Source organism: Phytophthora parasitica (genome assembly GCF_000247585.1).
Source record: "Phytophthora parasitica INRA-310 unplaced genomic scaffold supercont2.8, whole genome shotgun sequence".
Taxonomy (NCBI): Eukaryota; Oomycota; class Peronosporomycetes; order Peronosporales; family Peronosporaceae; genus Phytophthora; species Phytophthora nicotianae.
This window is the reverse complement of record NW_008648994.1, coordinates 179,999-194,379: the sequence shown is the minus strand read 5'-3', so window position 1 is coordinate 194,379 and position 14,381 is coordinate 179,999. Positions and strand designations below refer to the sequence as shown.

The 14,381-nt window shown below is 49.9% G+C and overlaps 5 protein-coding genes across 5 annotated transcripts; 3 read left to right on the top strand and 2 right to left on the bottom strand.

Moving 5' to 3' along the window:
* Positions 1-2,176: 2,176 nt before the first annotated feature.
* On the top strand, positions 2,177-3,871 carry PPTG_05701 (hypothetical protein). Its single transcript, XM_008899414.1, has 3 exons — positions 2,177-2,888; positions 2,961-3,272; positions 3,347-3,871. The coding sequence occupies exons 1-3, from the start codon at positions 2,211-2,213 to the stop codon at positions 3,761-3,763; spliced, it is 1,407 nt and encodes a 468-aa protein (XP_008897662.1). The 5' UTR covers positions 2,177-2,210; the 3' UTR covers positions 3,764-3,871.
* On the bottom strand, positions 3,741-6,134 carry PPTG_05700 (hypothetical protein; the record flags this gene model as incomplete). The annotated part of the gene is made up of 2 exons (XM_008899413.1): positions 3,741-3,763; positions 3,859-6,134. The coding sequence occupies one exon, from the start codon at positions 6,132-6,134 to the stop codon at positions 3,900-3,902; it is 2,235 nt and encodes a 744-aa protein (XP_008897661.1). The 3' UTR covers positions 3,741-3,763; positions 3,859-3,899.
* A 1,912-nt stretch (positions 6,135-8,046) lies between these two features.
* Positions 8,047-9,599, top strand: PPTG_05699 (AGC protein kinase). The gene has a single exon (XM_008899412.1). The coding sequence runs from the start codon at positions 8,196-8,198 to the stop codon at positions 9,408-9,410; it is 1,215 nt and encodes a 404-aa protein (XP_008897660.1). The 5' UTR covers positions 8,047-8,195; the 3' UTR covers positions 9,411-9,599.
* Positions 9,600-9,725: 126 nt separating this feature from the next.
* On the top strand, positions 9,726-12,482 carry PPTG_05698 (hypothetical protein). The gene is made up of 2 exons (XM_008899411.1): positions 9,726-12,029; positions 12,101-12,482. Exon 1 carries the CDS (start codon positions 9,739-9,741, stop codon positions 11,902-11,904), a length of 2,166 nt encoding a protein of 721 aa, XP_008897659.1. The 5' UTR covers positions 9,726-9,738; the 3' UTR covers positions 11,905-12,029; positions 12,101-12,482.
* PPTG_05697 (hypothetical protein) lies at positions 11,886-14,283 on the bottom strand. Its single transcript, XM_008899410.1, has one exon. The coding sequence runs from the start codon at positions 14,205-14,207 to the stop codon at positions 11,955-11,957; it is 2,253 nt and encodes a 750-aa protein (XP_008897658.1). The 5' UTR covers positions 14,208-14,283; the 3' UTR covers positions 11,886-11,954.
* Between the last annotated feature and the right edge of the window lie 98 nt (positions 14,284-14,381).

The following is a 14,381-nucleotide window of genomic DNA, read 5'->3' as shown; positions in this document are numbered from 1 at the left end:
GAAGACAGCCACTATAGACATATAGACCTCGTAATTACCTGTAAGCACACACGGTCTCCATCAGGGATTCTCATACCTCGCAAAAATTTCAAGACGACACATTAAACTTTGTCCATACTGAACAAGACAAAATTATTAACATTGATCTTCACATAAGTGGTGCCGTCAGTTGTATCAGGATACATTCGTAGCTCAGGCCGGGGAAATGCACCGACTTAAGCTCTTTAACCTCGTAAAGCCAGCCCAGATCGACATAAAGATATTAGCAGTTCGGCAAATAGTTGCTCGTTGTTTCCATCTTAGCTCGCTTCACGCTTCGTTGCTCTCTCAATGGCTGCAGAAGCATCTTTTACCATAAAATCATCGATTACCGAATGCATCCATGAAAGAGATATAACTACGACGACCAACCCTCGCTCTTTCTCGCCGTCGGACCATGCACCTGATGTTGCGCGCTATATGCTTTTGCGAGACCATCAAATCCTCGAGTTTGACGTTTTCTTCTGCTGCTTTTTGACGAAGCTTCAGTTGCCGAGAAGCAAAACACTTCCACACCGAAAGAAGAGGCACACGAGTCGGAGCAGATCATTCGTAGGTCGCCCTGACTGAGAATATCAAGGCTTTCACTTCGTTTGTCAGCTTCGTGACCATGCGTCGGAGATCTTGAATCTGTTGCGTTCGCGAATACGCTCCCTTGTGTCTCAGTGAGCGGGACAATAGGGGAATTAGACTCGAGAGAAATGGCATTTTCGCAATCTCGTCAAGTTGGCCGCCTCCTGCATTCACAACTCCAAGGGGGAATAAAGTAGAAGTCTTCATATTGAACCGTATTTTGATCCTGAAACTCCGCACCGGTCATTGGTGCAACAAACGTTACAGAGTCCGGCGCCTTCCGAGTCGAGCATTTTATTGAGCGAGAGACAACAGTATAGCACCGGTTTTGTCTCGGTACGAGAGACAGCAACAACTGGTCCTCTGTTGGTCGACGTTCCACCGGAACACTTGAGCATTGCTCCTTTTCATTTCTTCCTGGGTGTGCGCAGCGTGGGATACAAATTGAACCGTGGAAGACCAGTGGCAAAGGCGCGGTCATTTTTACATGCATTCGTTAGCAGCGGTGAGCAATGATCAGAAAGAATGCCCATTGCATATGATAATTGCGGTCGGCACGTGATTACATTGAAGTTTTTCCAGGATCGACGCATAATCAACAACCCATACTGTTGAATAGAATATTGAAAAAAAACATTATCCTGAAAGATAAATATCCTAGTGGTTAAATGAGAGCCAATTGTAAGGAAAATATCGACAAGGACCGTCTTTGTAGTAAACAGAGAGAAAATTGTCAGATTACATTCCCAGTATTATACGTAAAAGCCGTGATCAGGGCCATCCAATCAAAGCCTGACCGTAAACTTCCCAACCTTAGAGTCCACCTGCTATAACACTACAGTTAAACTTTCCATCAATGAACCTTGAGAAATCTGTTATCCCGTCGTAGTGATATCATTTAGGTCCACCATATTGCCCAAATGCCAAACCTGGTACGAAATTTTCAGGACATTCTTGCATTCAAGCGTATACTTTTAGGATCCTTTAGTCTAGGTCTAGAAATTGGCAGCCGAAAACTAGTTAGTGACGCGCCTTACAAAAAGTATAATTAGTTTGGACTAAGTTTTAGTCTGGGCTGTTAAACGCTAAATTTTAGTCTGAGCATTCAACGTTCAACCTTTGCCTGCAAGGTAATATATATTTGTCAACCGTGTTAGTTCACACCGCTGCCCTCAATGCCATCATGTATGACGAATTTCAAAGTTCAGGTTGTATATTTTGGGGGTAGCCGGTACGTATATACTAATTTGTATGCCCGGAGTAGCTCCTGGATACCATGCCGGGAGTGGATGTGCATACACTAGGCTGGATCCGGGCAGTGTGAACAGGCCCACTGCAATCCCAACGTGAAGATTAATCTGTGGTGTCCAGGGGGTCCACATGAAAATGGATAACTTGCGCGGATGAGCCCATCCCTGCATAGGACTCTCTACCTGAATACCTCCATATGCATTATTACTGTAAAGTTCGAAATGATTATGCTGCTAAACTCGGAAAAACTGAAGGGTAATCAGCGAGAAAAATCTGTCAAGGAATAGACACCCACTATTCACTATCACGTTGTCATTTTTCAACTCGCATCTAGGATTCCACACACCATGGTTGAAGAAGAAACACTTGGAACCGACGGTGCAGCACACGAGTACGCTGAAGGCTCGCCACGCAACAAGGAGTCTGCTAGTTCTCCTCTTTGTACCAGGTCAAACCCTGCGTTGAAGCGCACTCACTCGCTTGATATCTCGGATTTGGCACGTGAAAACCCCGGTAACTCTGATGCTTCTGCTGGTTCAATGGACACTGAAGAGCACCTGGACGCCGAGCTTGTCAACAATGAAGAAATGCATTTCGACTGGCTCCCTGAACTTGTGAGTACGGATGCTGGTGTTCTGGATGAGATTGTTGCGGTGTCTCCGCGTCCAAATTTCCCACCGCGCATTAAGTCAAGTCCACGTCAGCCTCCTGCTGCCTCGTCGCGTTCCCTGGTCCAAAAGCGACGAATTTCGCGCAAAGAGCAGATTCAAGTTCTCCGTAAGAAAGTCACGGAGCTCTCACAAAACTTACAGAATCTTCGGACTGTATTGTTCGTGGATTCCTTTCCATCCTCACTTACTACTTGCGCGGCTAGTTCGATCACGTGGAAGAGTGTAGCTTCTCGGCAGCTGAAGTTGCGACGCAAAGCAGAAAATGAGAACGCCAAGCTGAGGGAGTTAAAGATGTTGCAGAGTCGTACGATACGCAACTTCAGGCGCATGGTGCATCGGCGAAAAGATGACGAGGTAAGCCGCTGTTCTACTCTGCTTTGTCGTACCTTTGGTATCTGACCAACGCTTACACAATGTGTCTCTTAGTTATTGAGAAATCTGCGTAACGCGAAGGCGAAGCGTCAGAATTTGGACAACGAACATCTTTTTGCAGAACTTCTCCATGGACTGGATAACGTTTACGCTGGTCTGGACAAGCTTTATGAGGAGAAAGCGATGAGCGCGGTGCCATGTCCCGGACGCAAGCGACTCGTTCACACTAATGCTGCTGACGGCACACCTTTTCTAGAGTTTAGGGACAAGAACCTGGTCCCCTTCAGCGTTGACAGAACTGCAAATGCTGTCTGGACGTTCCTGCAAGGCTCAAAAGGCCGCAAGGGGAAGCGTGTCTGCTGGCAGGTAACCAGGATACTTGAGATGTCTATAGTGGTTATCTTTCCAAAGAAAAACTAACCGTTCGCTTGTACTGACAGGACACCCAGCAGACTACCAATACCTGCATAAGCCGTGTTGGGTTCACCTGCACAGGAATTGGCTTAGCCTCGTATGTTTTGGAGCGGCGAGTTTCCCGCAAATACGTCGAAAAGAACCGCACAGTGTTCATCAGCCGTACGATTATAGAGCCTACTACAGAAGAGCACTGGACGTCGAGCGTGCGATTTAGCGAGACGATGGCTACAGTCGTAAGAGCTGGCAGTCTGCTATCTTCCGGCCAGGAGACGGCCATCATTGAGAGCCACATCTCATCGTCAAAGTGTTGTGACCCGATCGCTCTGCAACGGTGGCCATTGTACTTAAAAGCGACGGCAGACGGATGGGAATCCAAAATTTCGTTCTACAATCAAGAGATCGAGAATGTGCTGTTTGAAGGGGCCATTTGCAGCAAGTAGCTAGAGAACAAAGTAACAAGCTAAGTTACAGTGGCAGGTGTTTGTGATACCTAGCTCAGTACTGATCAGCAGGCCGACAATACAGCTGCACTTACCATTGGCTTCGGCTTCACACGAGGGTCACGTTCACGATGTTTTACCATTTGTCGGTATCAATGCTGCCTAGTTTTTGCACCGCTGGTGCGTGGCCGCAAGCCGCACAAGTTGGATCAATTGTGTTGTTTAACAGCGTGCAGCGAGGACACGCCCATGGCTGGAAGCGATAAAACTTGAGCTGCACCGGATTTGGTGACATCAGCAACATCTCCAACACGTCCACTAGTTCTTCATTCTCCAGCATATGGCCATTAATGCCCACGAGAATATCTCCCTCGCGAATGGCGCCGCTAGCTTCAGCTGGTAGCTTCTCGCCTGCACCATTAACCTCGAAACCCGACACGATAAACGCTTTCTTGAAGTCCGTCGACGGTGACGAGTCATCATCATTTGTAGACTCTTCCAGCAGCAAGCCGATACCTCCATCCGAAGCATTGAGACGCACGTCAAATATCTTCAGCCGAGCTTCGGAGATTTCTGTCGTTGTTTCATCAGACGCTATCGTGTCTTGCTCCTCTGCAATCGCAGGTGTGTCGTCTTCAAAGATCTTGTCGGGATTCACTTCCATATGCTTTTCTGTGGGACGATGAATAGAATAGTCACGTAGACGAACAGAATTCCGCATAGATTGAGACATCGCCATGCGTAGCACCGCTCTCCCATCAACTGGAGTCGATGCTGGGGCTTTATCCTTTGACAGAATCCCATTGAGTCTCGACAGCGTATCCTGCGCAGATTGGTGTGCAATGTGTAAATGGATATCCTCGTCGCGCCATCCATTCGCTTGCGTTCCCTTCTGCACGGGCATTGACTTTGGAGCTCGGGGAGGCAACGAAATTGGGCTAGTCGGCATCGTTCTTGGACCTGCCTGGACTAACGGCGGGAGTGGATGTTCCTGCGTAATACGGACACTTCGCTCCATCTTCGCTAGCAACTCGTCCTCAAGACCGAGTTCCACTTCGTGTGGAGCACCTTTGCGGTTCTTAACCATCGTATTTGCAGGCTTTTTCTCTGTTGTTTCATCTTTATTGGTTTTGTCCGGTTCATCCGCGGACGCTTCCCACCACTTGTGGATCTCTGTTGCGATCTTCTCGAGGTTTTCATGTTCGATACCATTGCGTTCGTAGAACAGCAGTGTCGGCTGGTATCCTCCGCGTTCAATACGCAGTTTAACATCCGCCCACATGCCCACAAGTTTTACGCGCGTATCGTCAAACAAGAACCAGCGTTCCTTCTCCACCCCGTCCTCATTCAGCCTACTGGCGAAGAATCCCACATAGTGGCGTCCATAGTAGCACACGAGTCCTCTGAACGAGTACACCGACGACACTTCGGTCGAGCTATCCAGTCTGAATATCCGTCCTAGATCCAGTGCTTGCTGGGAATCCTCGTCTGTCTGACACTGGGTCGACAAGAGCTGCATCCAGTCCTTAATATCCGTCTTGTTCACGTGACTACTGGACCAAATGATACTGATAGAGAACACCATCGGTAGGGTGAGGATCCACCTGCTCAGTGCCCTTTGGTTCCCTTTCTCACACTCGTCACAGGTCCCAGCCACCTCTTGTGACTGCGCTTCAGCTCTCAGAACTTCCTCCAGTGTCACATTCTTCTTATCTCCACCCGCCCGTGCGTTATTGAGCAGTTCCTGGGCGTACACTCTATAGAGGAAGTCTGTATTCATGACAGGCTCGGCTGTGTGGCCACAGGAGGCACAGATCTTGAGCTCCATGAGGTTCATTTGGAACAATCTGTGAGCGACGCACTGGGGCTCACAGATGATGGCGGACGCATCCTCCCGCACGGATTCAGACATCTCCTCGGCCTTGTGGATCCCGTCAATAGCGGCGGAGGAACCTCTGCGCCGTAATAGTAGCATCCGATTAAATGTGTCGTAGTGCAGGGCGTCTAGAATCGTTTCCAGCGTCTCTGTGGCGTCATTCATGGCCCCAAGAGCGAACGTTTCGCCCAGTGCGAGTCGTGCGCGGTCTACGTCCAGCACGGGCTGCTCAGCGAACTGGTACATGATGAAAATCTGCTCCAATTCGCACAATAGACAAGGAGTGATGGTCTCTGTTCGCATTGAGCTGGCGTTCGTGGGTTTGCCGCCGCAGCGGTGGTGCACGGCGTGGTCGCCCATGGATATGAGCACACGGCAGCTTCGCACGTGCCATAGGCTCTGGATGATCACGTTCAGGAAGCAGTTGTTGGCGCCCAGGTCGTTCCGCAGACCCTTACGCGCACTGAGCGGACGCGGAACCGAAGCGCCCAACATGATGATTGGATTCTGGGTTTTTCTTCAAGGTTGCGTAAAAGGGATGGGTGATACGTATACTAGAAGTGTCCCGTAATTAGATCGCGATTTAAGCACAGCAATCGAAAGATTAGCTAATTTTGAGCTATTGTTTGCTTCAGGATGTCTAATATCCGATGACAAAAAATTGATAGGTCAGCTTTAGACGCGACTACCAAATAATTCGAAAGGACCATTTTGTCTCAAATGTTAGCGATCTTGTCGGTGCATTTGGAGCGTCTGTGAGGCTGCAGGATAGAGTCATTCACTTACCAATGTATTTTACAACATTGGGAAGAGAGACTTGCAGTGCCGTACGTGAGTACCTTGAGCAACGTGTCAGCCTGCGGTCGCCGCGCTTTGCATGTCGTTTTGAAGGCGCAGCTGGGACTGCTGATGTCGCCCTAGGAGAGCCTTACAGGTGGGTTTCCAATTTCGTTGAAAGCAAAATGGATTTTGCTTTCAACGTAACTAAATCGTCTTCAACTTGGCTAACAATAAAAAAAAAATTACGTAGCGAAAACTACTAGAAATAAACATCAGTGATTCAGTCACCTGTTCAGTTGAAAGTGCTTGGTAGAACATAAGCTTCTGTTAGTAGAACTATTGATTCTGCTGGTACACCAAGACAGTTTTAGCGGAGAATGCCTCCAATGACAATAACATGTTCGGACATTATGGAAACTATATGAGTATAAAAACAGAAAACAGACCCAAGCAGCCACACTCCTTGCAGACCGACAGTTCAACGATTTTTTCGACATGCAGCACAACTCCCGAGCTTCATTCGAGGTGCAAACCCCGAATCAACTCGCAGGAACCATTATACGCCCATTTGATTGGGTGTAAAATGATATTTTTCAGATATTTACTCAATACGTACATGAATCTTTACTGCTATACATTTTAGCAAGCTCTCGTACGTTGCTCACGGGCCGAATCAGCCGCAAATGAAGCGGTGAAATCGGTCAAATCGTGTAGTGTTACATGTTGGGTTCTAGGTAAAAAAAAAATATATTTGAAAATCTCAAATTGCCACTTCCAACCACTTGCTATTAATTGCTAGGTTCCACCTGCATCTGCCTCGAGGATATATCGGCCAATCACTAGATCACGAGCTTTGAATAATAACCACTCCGTCGGTTCACCTCTCCATCATAGAGTCCATGCGACTTTGTTGTATACATACTGGATTCCAGAGCACAGGTAGCCGTTGGCAGTTTCAGTGAGATCCAGGCAAGTCAACGAGAGCTCGTCAGCGGTGACAGTGGGAACCACTGTTTAATTGGATAATATTACACACCTTTACCTTAAATTCGAAACTGATTCGATACAATTAGGCTCATTTTCACCAATAGAACCCCGTATAAGGAGCATAACGAAGCAAAATGTCGTGGAAAAGCAACTGTCATGGGGAATTGAAAAGCGATTCTTGAGTTATTCACTCCTTGGTAAAGCCTAAAGAACTGTCTTCGTCACTTGCTCTTGATATGCTCATCTCGTTAGAGTTGGAAACCCTGCTGATGGCAGGCTGGCTGGTGTGCGCCACACGTATTGAAGTGAACTTCAACGGCGCGACGTTTCGCTGTTGTCGTACACGATTGGTCATAATATCCTCCAAAACACCGGTATTACTGTCTGTTTTCTGCCAATAAATTCGTCTCGCGGGTCGTGTCTGCTCTACCATTCGTCCATTCAAAATGACCAAATAAAAAGAAACACTTTGACTTGCTTTCATTATGGTCTGCGTCCCTCTGGGCAGCCAATCGTCCGAGCTCCCGCGTGTTCAAAGAGCAGACGACGTGTTATCGTAAGCATAGAAACCGTCAGATAAAATGTACAGTACCGCCAAACGTCTTTCCCGCTGGGTTCGCGATGCCATAGAAAAGGCTCATATACACAGACCAAGAGCCACGACACAATTGCTCTAGACCAGCAGAGCGCAAGTCAATCTACGAGCGAAGACCATCCGAGCAGCCACACGCTTCGCCACTCTCCCCGTCACAATTATCGCACCGTAACCGCTTCGATCCATCGAGCAGCATGGCGGCGGTGCTGTCTCCTGCGTCGCTTAGCGTGCAGACAACAAGCGAGTCGCACGCCAATAGCTCCGCCAAGAAGCGTCCACTGTCTCCCCCGCGGCCGCTAGATGAGGTGCCCGACGTATCGGCCGAAGACCTCACGACCCCCAGGCCGACAGCCGGTGGTGGCGGCGGCGGATCCGTAAGCCCTAAGAACGAGTCCGTGGCTGCCATCGACCCGCACCAGCTCAAGCTGCTCAAGGTCATTGGTCGAGGCACCTTTGCGCGTCAAGTGGCCCTGGCCCGTCACAGCGAGACACAAAGCATGTACGTGGTCAAGACATTGGACAAGAGCAAGTTAGTGCAACGCAAACAAGTGGTTCACACGCTCGCGGAGAAGAAGGTGCTTGAGAAACTGGGTGGCCACCCGTTCATCGTCAAACTCTACTCTTCTTTTCAAACCGATCGCGACCTTAACTTCGTGCTCGAGTACTGCCAAGGAGGTGAGCTCTTCTTCCACTTGCAGCAGCAATTCTCGCAGAAATTCGACGAGAACACCACTCGGTTCTACGCTGCTGAAGTGCTCGCAGCACTGAGTGAGCTACACTCCAACGGCGTCGTGTACCGCGATCTTAAGCCAGAGAATGTTCTACTCGACGCTCAGGGGCACGTTAAGCTGGCTGACTTTGGCTTTGCCAAGCAGGACATGGGTCCTGGTCAACGCACCTACTCATTCTGCGGTTCACCCGAATACTTGTCACCCGAGATGGTCAAGAAGAACGGCCACGGTATGGAGACGGACATGTGGTCTTTCGGCTGCTTCATCTACGAGCTGCTGACGGGTTCCCCTCCATTCCAATGCGACGATATGCACCGCCTTTTCCGGCTTATCCAGCAAGGACGTGTATGGTATCCTCCCTATCTTTCGGGCCATGCAATGTCACTACTCAAGGGCTTGCTGTGCGTGAACCCTGCTAGCCGGCTTACAGCAGCACAGGCCATGGAGCACCCGTTCTTCACGCTGTCACTCAATTGGGACGAGCTCGTCCAGCGCCAAGTGACGCCTCCCATTGTACCTGTGTGCCATGGCTGCGACTGCACCGACAATTTCGACGACGACTTCACGAACGCGCCCGTGGCTTCCCTCAAGCTTCAATCGGGCGATCTTGTCAAGCGCGTTCGACGCGACGACTGCTCCTGTCCAATCGGTCGAGCAGACGAGTTCCAAGACTTCTAGCCATCGATATCCCATCTGTTCAAGACGTTGCAGCGGCGAGTGGATTCATTCCTCCTAAAGAGATCCAGCAAGCTGCGGACAAAGAGATCCATGTTCATAGGTTTCATGTAGTTAGGGACGGCTTCCTTTGCTCGTTTAATGTTTTTTATGGGGTACTTCGTCGTGTACGTAAATAATTTATTCACAAGTATTTATTTTATTTACGTGTGTTTTCTTTTTTCGTATTTTGTGATTTTTTAATGTTTGCTAGATTAAACGTAAAAGCTTCAATTATAACAATATTAATTCTGAAAGTCCACAAATTCACCATTTTCAACGATCAAAAGCTATGGCCGACGAGCAGCCCAAAGACGACGACATTGCGGTGCCCGATGCGTCGCCTACAGATACCTTCAGCACCTCTGCTTCAGTCACCAGCGAGTCGAGACGCTCAGACACCATCCGCCACGAGCTTAGCTTACACAGTGATGGCGTTCGTCCGCTAGTAGGACTGGAGCTGCCCGTATACGGCTCCGACATGAATAAAGTACTGGAGACGGTGAACGGGCTGGCGAATCTGCAACAGGCACACGAGACAAAGAGCCAATTTCTACCAGTGAAGCTTCGACCATCAGAACCATCGTGCAAACCTCTCTTCGCAGATTTAACCAAGACGCAAATGATTTTGCTGCGAGTGAAGCGCTCAAAGCGGAAGCGGAGAGAAGAGGAGGCGAAGGAGGAGAGCAACGATACAGAAGCAAGTACTGCTGATGGCTACAGGATTAAAGCGGAGGTGGCTGGACTCGTAAAAGAGAAGTACGTGTGTGAAGGCATGGCCGACTTCCAGTACTTCACGGCGCGATCATTCTACCCCACGTTAAAACCGGACAAAGACGCGCTTACAGTCGTGGCCAATGCGACAGACGCAGTGGAGACAGCAGTGATGAATAGTGCAGTAGTGGAGAACGGTCCGTTGTCCACTCCGTCGATGCGTCAGAGAGAACTACAGGACTGTTTACGACCGTACTTGGCAGTGGAGAACGAGACGCAGCTGGAACTGATCCCTGAGGTATTCTCCAAGGTGGACTTGCCACTCAAGTACGAGTTCAGGCAGCGATCAGGATACCAACCGACTAGAAGCACGAAGAAGACGTCCAGCACCATGACGTATCTAAACTTCCACGACGACACACCAGCACCCGTTGGACCTAAGCCTGAACGGCCTGTGGTGCGAAGGAGATCGGTTGGAGTGGACGATAACGGTGTGGATGCACGTGTGATGGAAATATTACAAGGAAAATTAGAGCAGAAACCAGTGTGGCTACGATCGAAGCTGTTCGACGGACTGGACGCAATTGAACGTCGAGCAGCTCGACGATTGCTGCGGAAGTTTTGCTATGTGTTTGTCGATGGCCCTTGGAGAGGTTCGTGGATTAAAATGGGGTACGACCCACGTTTACCTGAAGAATCCGAGACAGCGTCGCGTTATCAGGTCGTCGAACTGCGAAACAACCGTGAGCTTGTGCATTCAAAAGTGACACATGCAACCAGGAAACGTATCAAGAAGTTCGTCGGTGCCAGCTCAGGAAACGCGAATGGAGAAGGCGGCCACGTCAAAGGTCCACGGATCGTTAAAGTCACGCAGACATCAGCACTTGAGAACGCACAGGCCGCTAAACGTCGTCGCAAGGAGCGGTTTACTCGAGGCGAGACGCGACGCTCTTACCTTGTGGAGCCTACGATGCCTGGATCTACTACCTCCGCGGTTGGCTCGCCTCCTCGTGCAAGTCCCACGTCATCGACTGTTAATTCAGGGAACGACTGGGATTCAGAAGACGAGCAGGAGGACAAGGAGTCCGATGGAGCGCAAGATAGTGCTGATAATAATGGCACGATGTCAGCTGTAGCAGCAGGAAACAGTGACAAGATCTACGAGATCTTTGGAGTACTGTTGGCCAGCCCGAATGTCTTGTTCCAGCTTGATGAAATAGACGACGACGAGGTGCGGGAATGGACAGCTCAGTTCACAAAACAGGCGACACCCTCCCTACTCGGTGGATGGTATCCGACGCAAATGTTCCTGCCATTACGTGAGATCATCAGGTTGCGTATAGCAGCAATGGTGGGCCGCTCCAAGGCCGAACTCGATACAAGACGCAAGCGTCTGGACGCATTGAAGAAGCAGGCACTCAGTGACTACGCAGAGGAGCTGGCTGGTCGATCGACGAGTAAGAAATCCAACGCTGGAACCAATGGTGTCTCCAGTGTGGATGCTGAAGCAGAAGACGAGGAGCTGGCCTTTGAGCGATCTCTTATTCAAGAGCGCAATGCTGGATCCAACGTAGGGAAGCTGTCGGCAGGAACAGAAGAAAAAGGAGAGGACGACGAGGAAGAAGACTTGGAGGAGGAAGAAGAAGAAAACGACAGCGCTGGTCGCTCTCGTGTCTATGAAGACGAGGACATGGACGATGACGGAGAACTGGAAGACAAGGCAAGTGAACGCGTTGAATCCTAGCTGTTTATTTGTTTTGTTTAAAATGGCGACACACAGTGCAAGCCGTCATGTCAGTGCTTGATGGGCTTCTTCCTGAGAATCTCTTCAATGGGGTTGGATGCTGGAGCGTCCTCGTCGTTGTTCACGTAAGCCATGAGATTGAACAACAGATCCTCTTCCGGAGACTTACCATCGCTCTCTCCACCGTATTCAACAGGGATGTTCTCCACTGGGATGCGCTCCGACAAAGCCTCGAGGATTTTCTTCTTACCACGAACAATGATCACCTTCTCTCGAGTCACATCGTCCACCATACCTTTCACTGTGTTCCAGATCATACTAAACCAGGACGGCACGTTGATCACGAAGATGTAGGCACAGCGCTCCGGGTAGTGCTTACCCGACACTGAAGCAGCCTTACGAACATACTCGACAGCTTCACCGGCAAAGTCCGAGATACCGATCCCATCCACATCCAATACCGATATACCTTTACGGTTGTCATCCTGCTCGATCACTTGCCATAGGAATTCCGTGATCATGAGATAGTTGTGCATCAGATCGTCCAGTGTAAGACCCGCACTCTTAAGTGCCTTCAGGTTGATTTTTCCTGGCTTCTCGTAGTACACTGGCTCGCCATTCTTGCCGCGTTTGTGGTAGTAGTGCGGGTAATTCTCCTTGATGATCTTGAAATGCGGACTGGGCTCCTCAAGGAGCTGATCCACGCCTTCTTCGCGCCGCCACTGGGTCGTTTCATTGTATCGTTCCAATGCCTTAACTTCATCTCCCTTTTCAGCAAGGATAAACCTCTTGGGGACAGAGCCAGTGGCTTCTAATGCTGTAACGGAGTGTGCAGCTGCTGATCCGTTAGCTGTTGGTGGTTGAGATGAACTTGAACGGCGAACGCTTCCGTTGGCGCTGGCCTTTTGGGCCCCAGGAACAAAGCGGTACTCAGTCACGATGAGCTTCAGTGTACCGCTGGCGGTAGGGCTTGAATACTCTGTGTCGTCAACTTCTGGCTCGAATACTGGAGGCTGGAAGAGCGACGAGAACGGGTGATCCACTTTAACTGCGACGTAGAAAGCAGGAAGCATCACCAGTACCAGTACCACAAGCTCGCGACGTAGACCATCCTCCATAGTGTTAAGGGCGCCCCAAAGGTGATGAGTCAGCACTGCGTAGAACAGTGCAAAGATCGGCACAGGCACGCGACGTAGCAAGTCCGATACACGATAGAAGACTGCCATGCCACGCTTAATCTGAGGAGCTGAAGGGTGTTTCTCGTTCTTCGTGGCAAGTTTTCTCATCATCTTGCGCGGTGCAATACCGGTAAGTCTCACCACCAGCTCTCCAGGTCCGTTTCTTAATGGCAGCTCAAAAACTGACTCGGGTTCGTCTCCATCAGGCCCTTGAGGCTTGGCATGTGCCAGTATTTTCTGCTGCAGCAACGTACCAGGCAGTACAGCTTCCCCTCCGTTCGATAACTGGAAGAAAATCTCCGCTACCGCCTTCTTACAACCGGTATTTCCGGTATTTGTCCTTCTGGCGGTGCTCTCCAATAGCCCCAGTGGTAGTGCGATCTTCTGGCCGTAATTGTATGGAGTAATGAGCTTGTTCAGCATGGAAATCTGCTCGATCTTAGGCTTGGCCGGCCAGATGGCGAACCTCAGCTCTGTACCCTTGCCATCGCAGCAAATGTATCCACCGGCAATTTTACTCGTGGGCTTCTTAAAGTTGCTGAGTCTCTTGTTGAACATCTGCGAGTGGCGGTTGGACTCCACCACTGTAATGGCCACATTAGCGTCGCCAAAGCACACTGGCCCAGTCTCCGTCTCGGGATTCTCCGACATGGACAAACTCCCCGACGCTGACAGCGTGGACGTAGAAGACGTCAATTTGTCCAATTTATCTCCTTTGTCTTTCTTGTTTTTGGTCACACCGACGCCCGCTGGGATCTTTGTAAAGCACACGTACATCTCACCAGGTACACCACGAGGTCTGGGGCCCACGTAACCCGTGATACCGCCCGTTTTGTTGTTCCAGACCATCCCGTGCTGGTTTATGAGTACCAGTGGCTCTCCGTAGAGCACATTTTCTCCTTGAGAGCGTTGGCCACTAGGATGTAGCACCAGGAATTCGTCTTCTGTGAAGAGCTGCTGGAGCTTGGGGCCTAGCGGCGGCACGCAGCTCAAGATCCCGTGGCGTCCATTCTTCTCGTAGTATCCGATCCCCAGCTCCGACGGAGAGGTGGCGGCGTTCTCGACGTAGGCGGAGCGAGTCGCTAGCCGCACCTTTTGGCCGTAGCGCAGCACATGGGCGTCCATGACGTCGCTCGACTAAGCTAATACGCCGAATGAAGGGGAGCTTTTCAGGGCGGTTTCACACAAGGATCGGATTGGATGAAAATCGTTTTGACGTATCAGATGAAAAAGCACTTGAAGCTGGAAACGACTACGATTGGACGAAAAATGAACAAAAGCCAGCAAGTACGTGGCGCC

Excerpts from the sequence above, each read along its gene's own strand:
- PPTG_05701 (XM_008899414.1), top strand. The coding sequence starts at position 2,211 with ATGGTTGAAGAAGAAACACTTGGAACCGACGGTGCAGCACACGAGTAC. Across the intron at positions 2,889-2,960 it reads ATCGGCGAAAAGATGACGAG|TTATTGAGAAATCTGCGTAA; the intron begins GTAAGCCGCTGT and ends TGTGTCTCTTAG. Across the intron at positions 3,273-3,346 it reads GGAAGCGTGTCTGCTGGCAG|GACACCCAGCAGACTACCAA; the intron begins GTAACCAGGATA and ends TTGTACTGACAG.
- PPTG_05699 (XM_008899412.1), top strand. The coding sequence starts at position 8,196 with ATGGCGGCGGTGCTGTCTCCTGCGTCGCTTAGCGTGCAGACAACAAGC.
- PPTG_05698 (XM_008899411.1), top strand. The coding sequence starts at position 9,739 with ATGGCCGACGAGCAGCCCAAAGACGACGACATTGCGGTGCCCGATGCG.
- PPTG_05697 (XM_008899410.1), bottom strand. The coding sequence starts at position 14,207 with ATGGACGCCCATGTGCTGCGCTACGGCCAAAAGGTGCGGCTAGCGACT.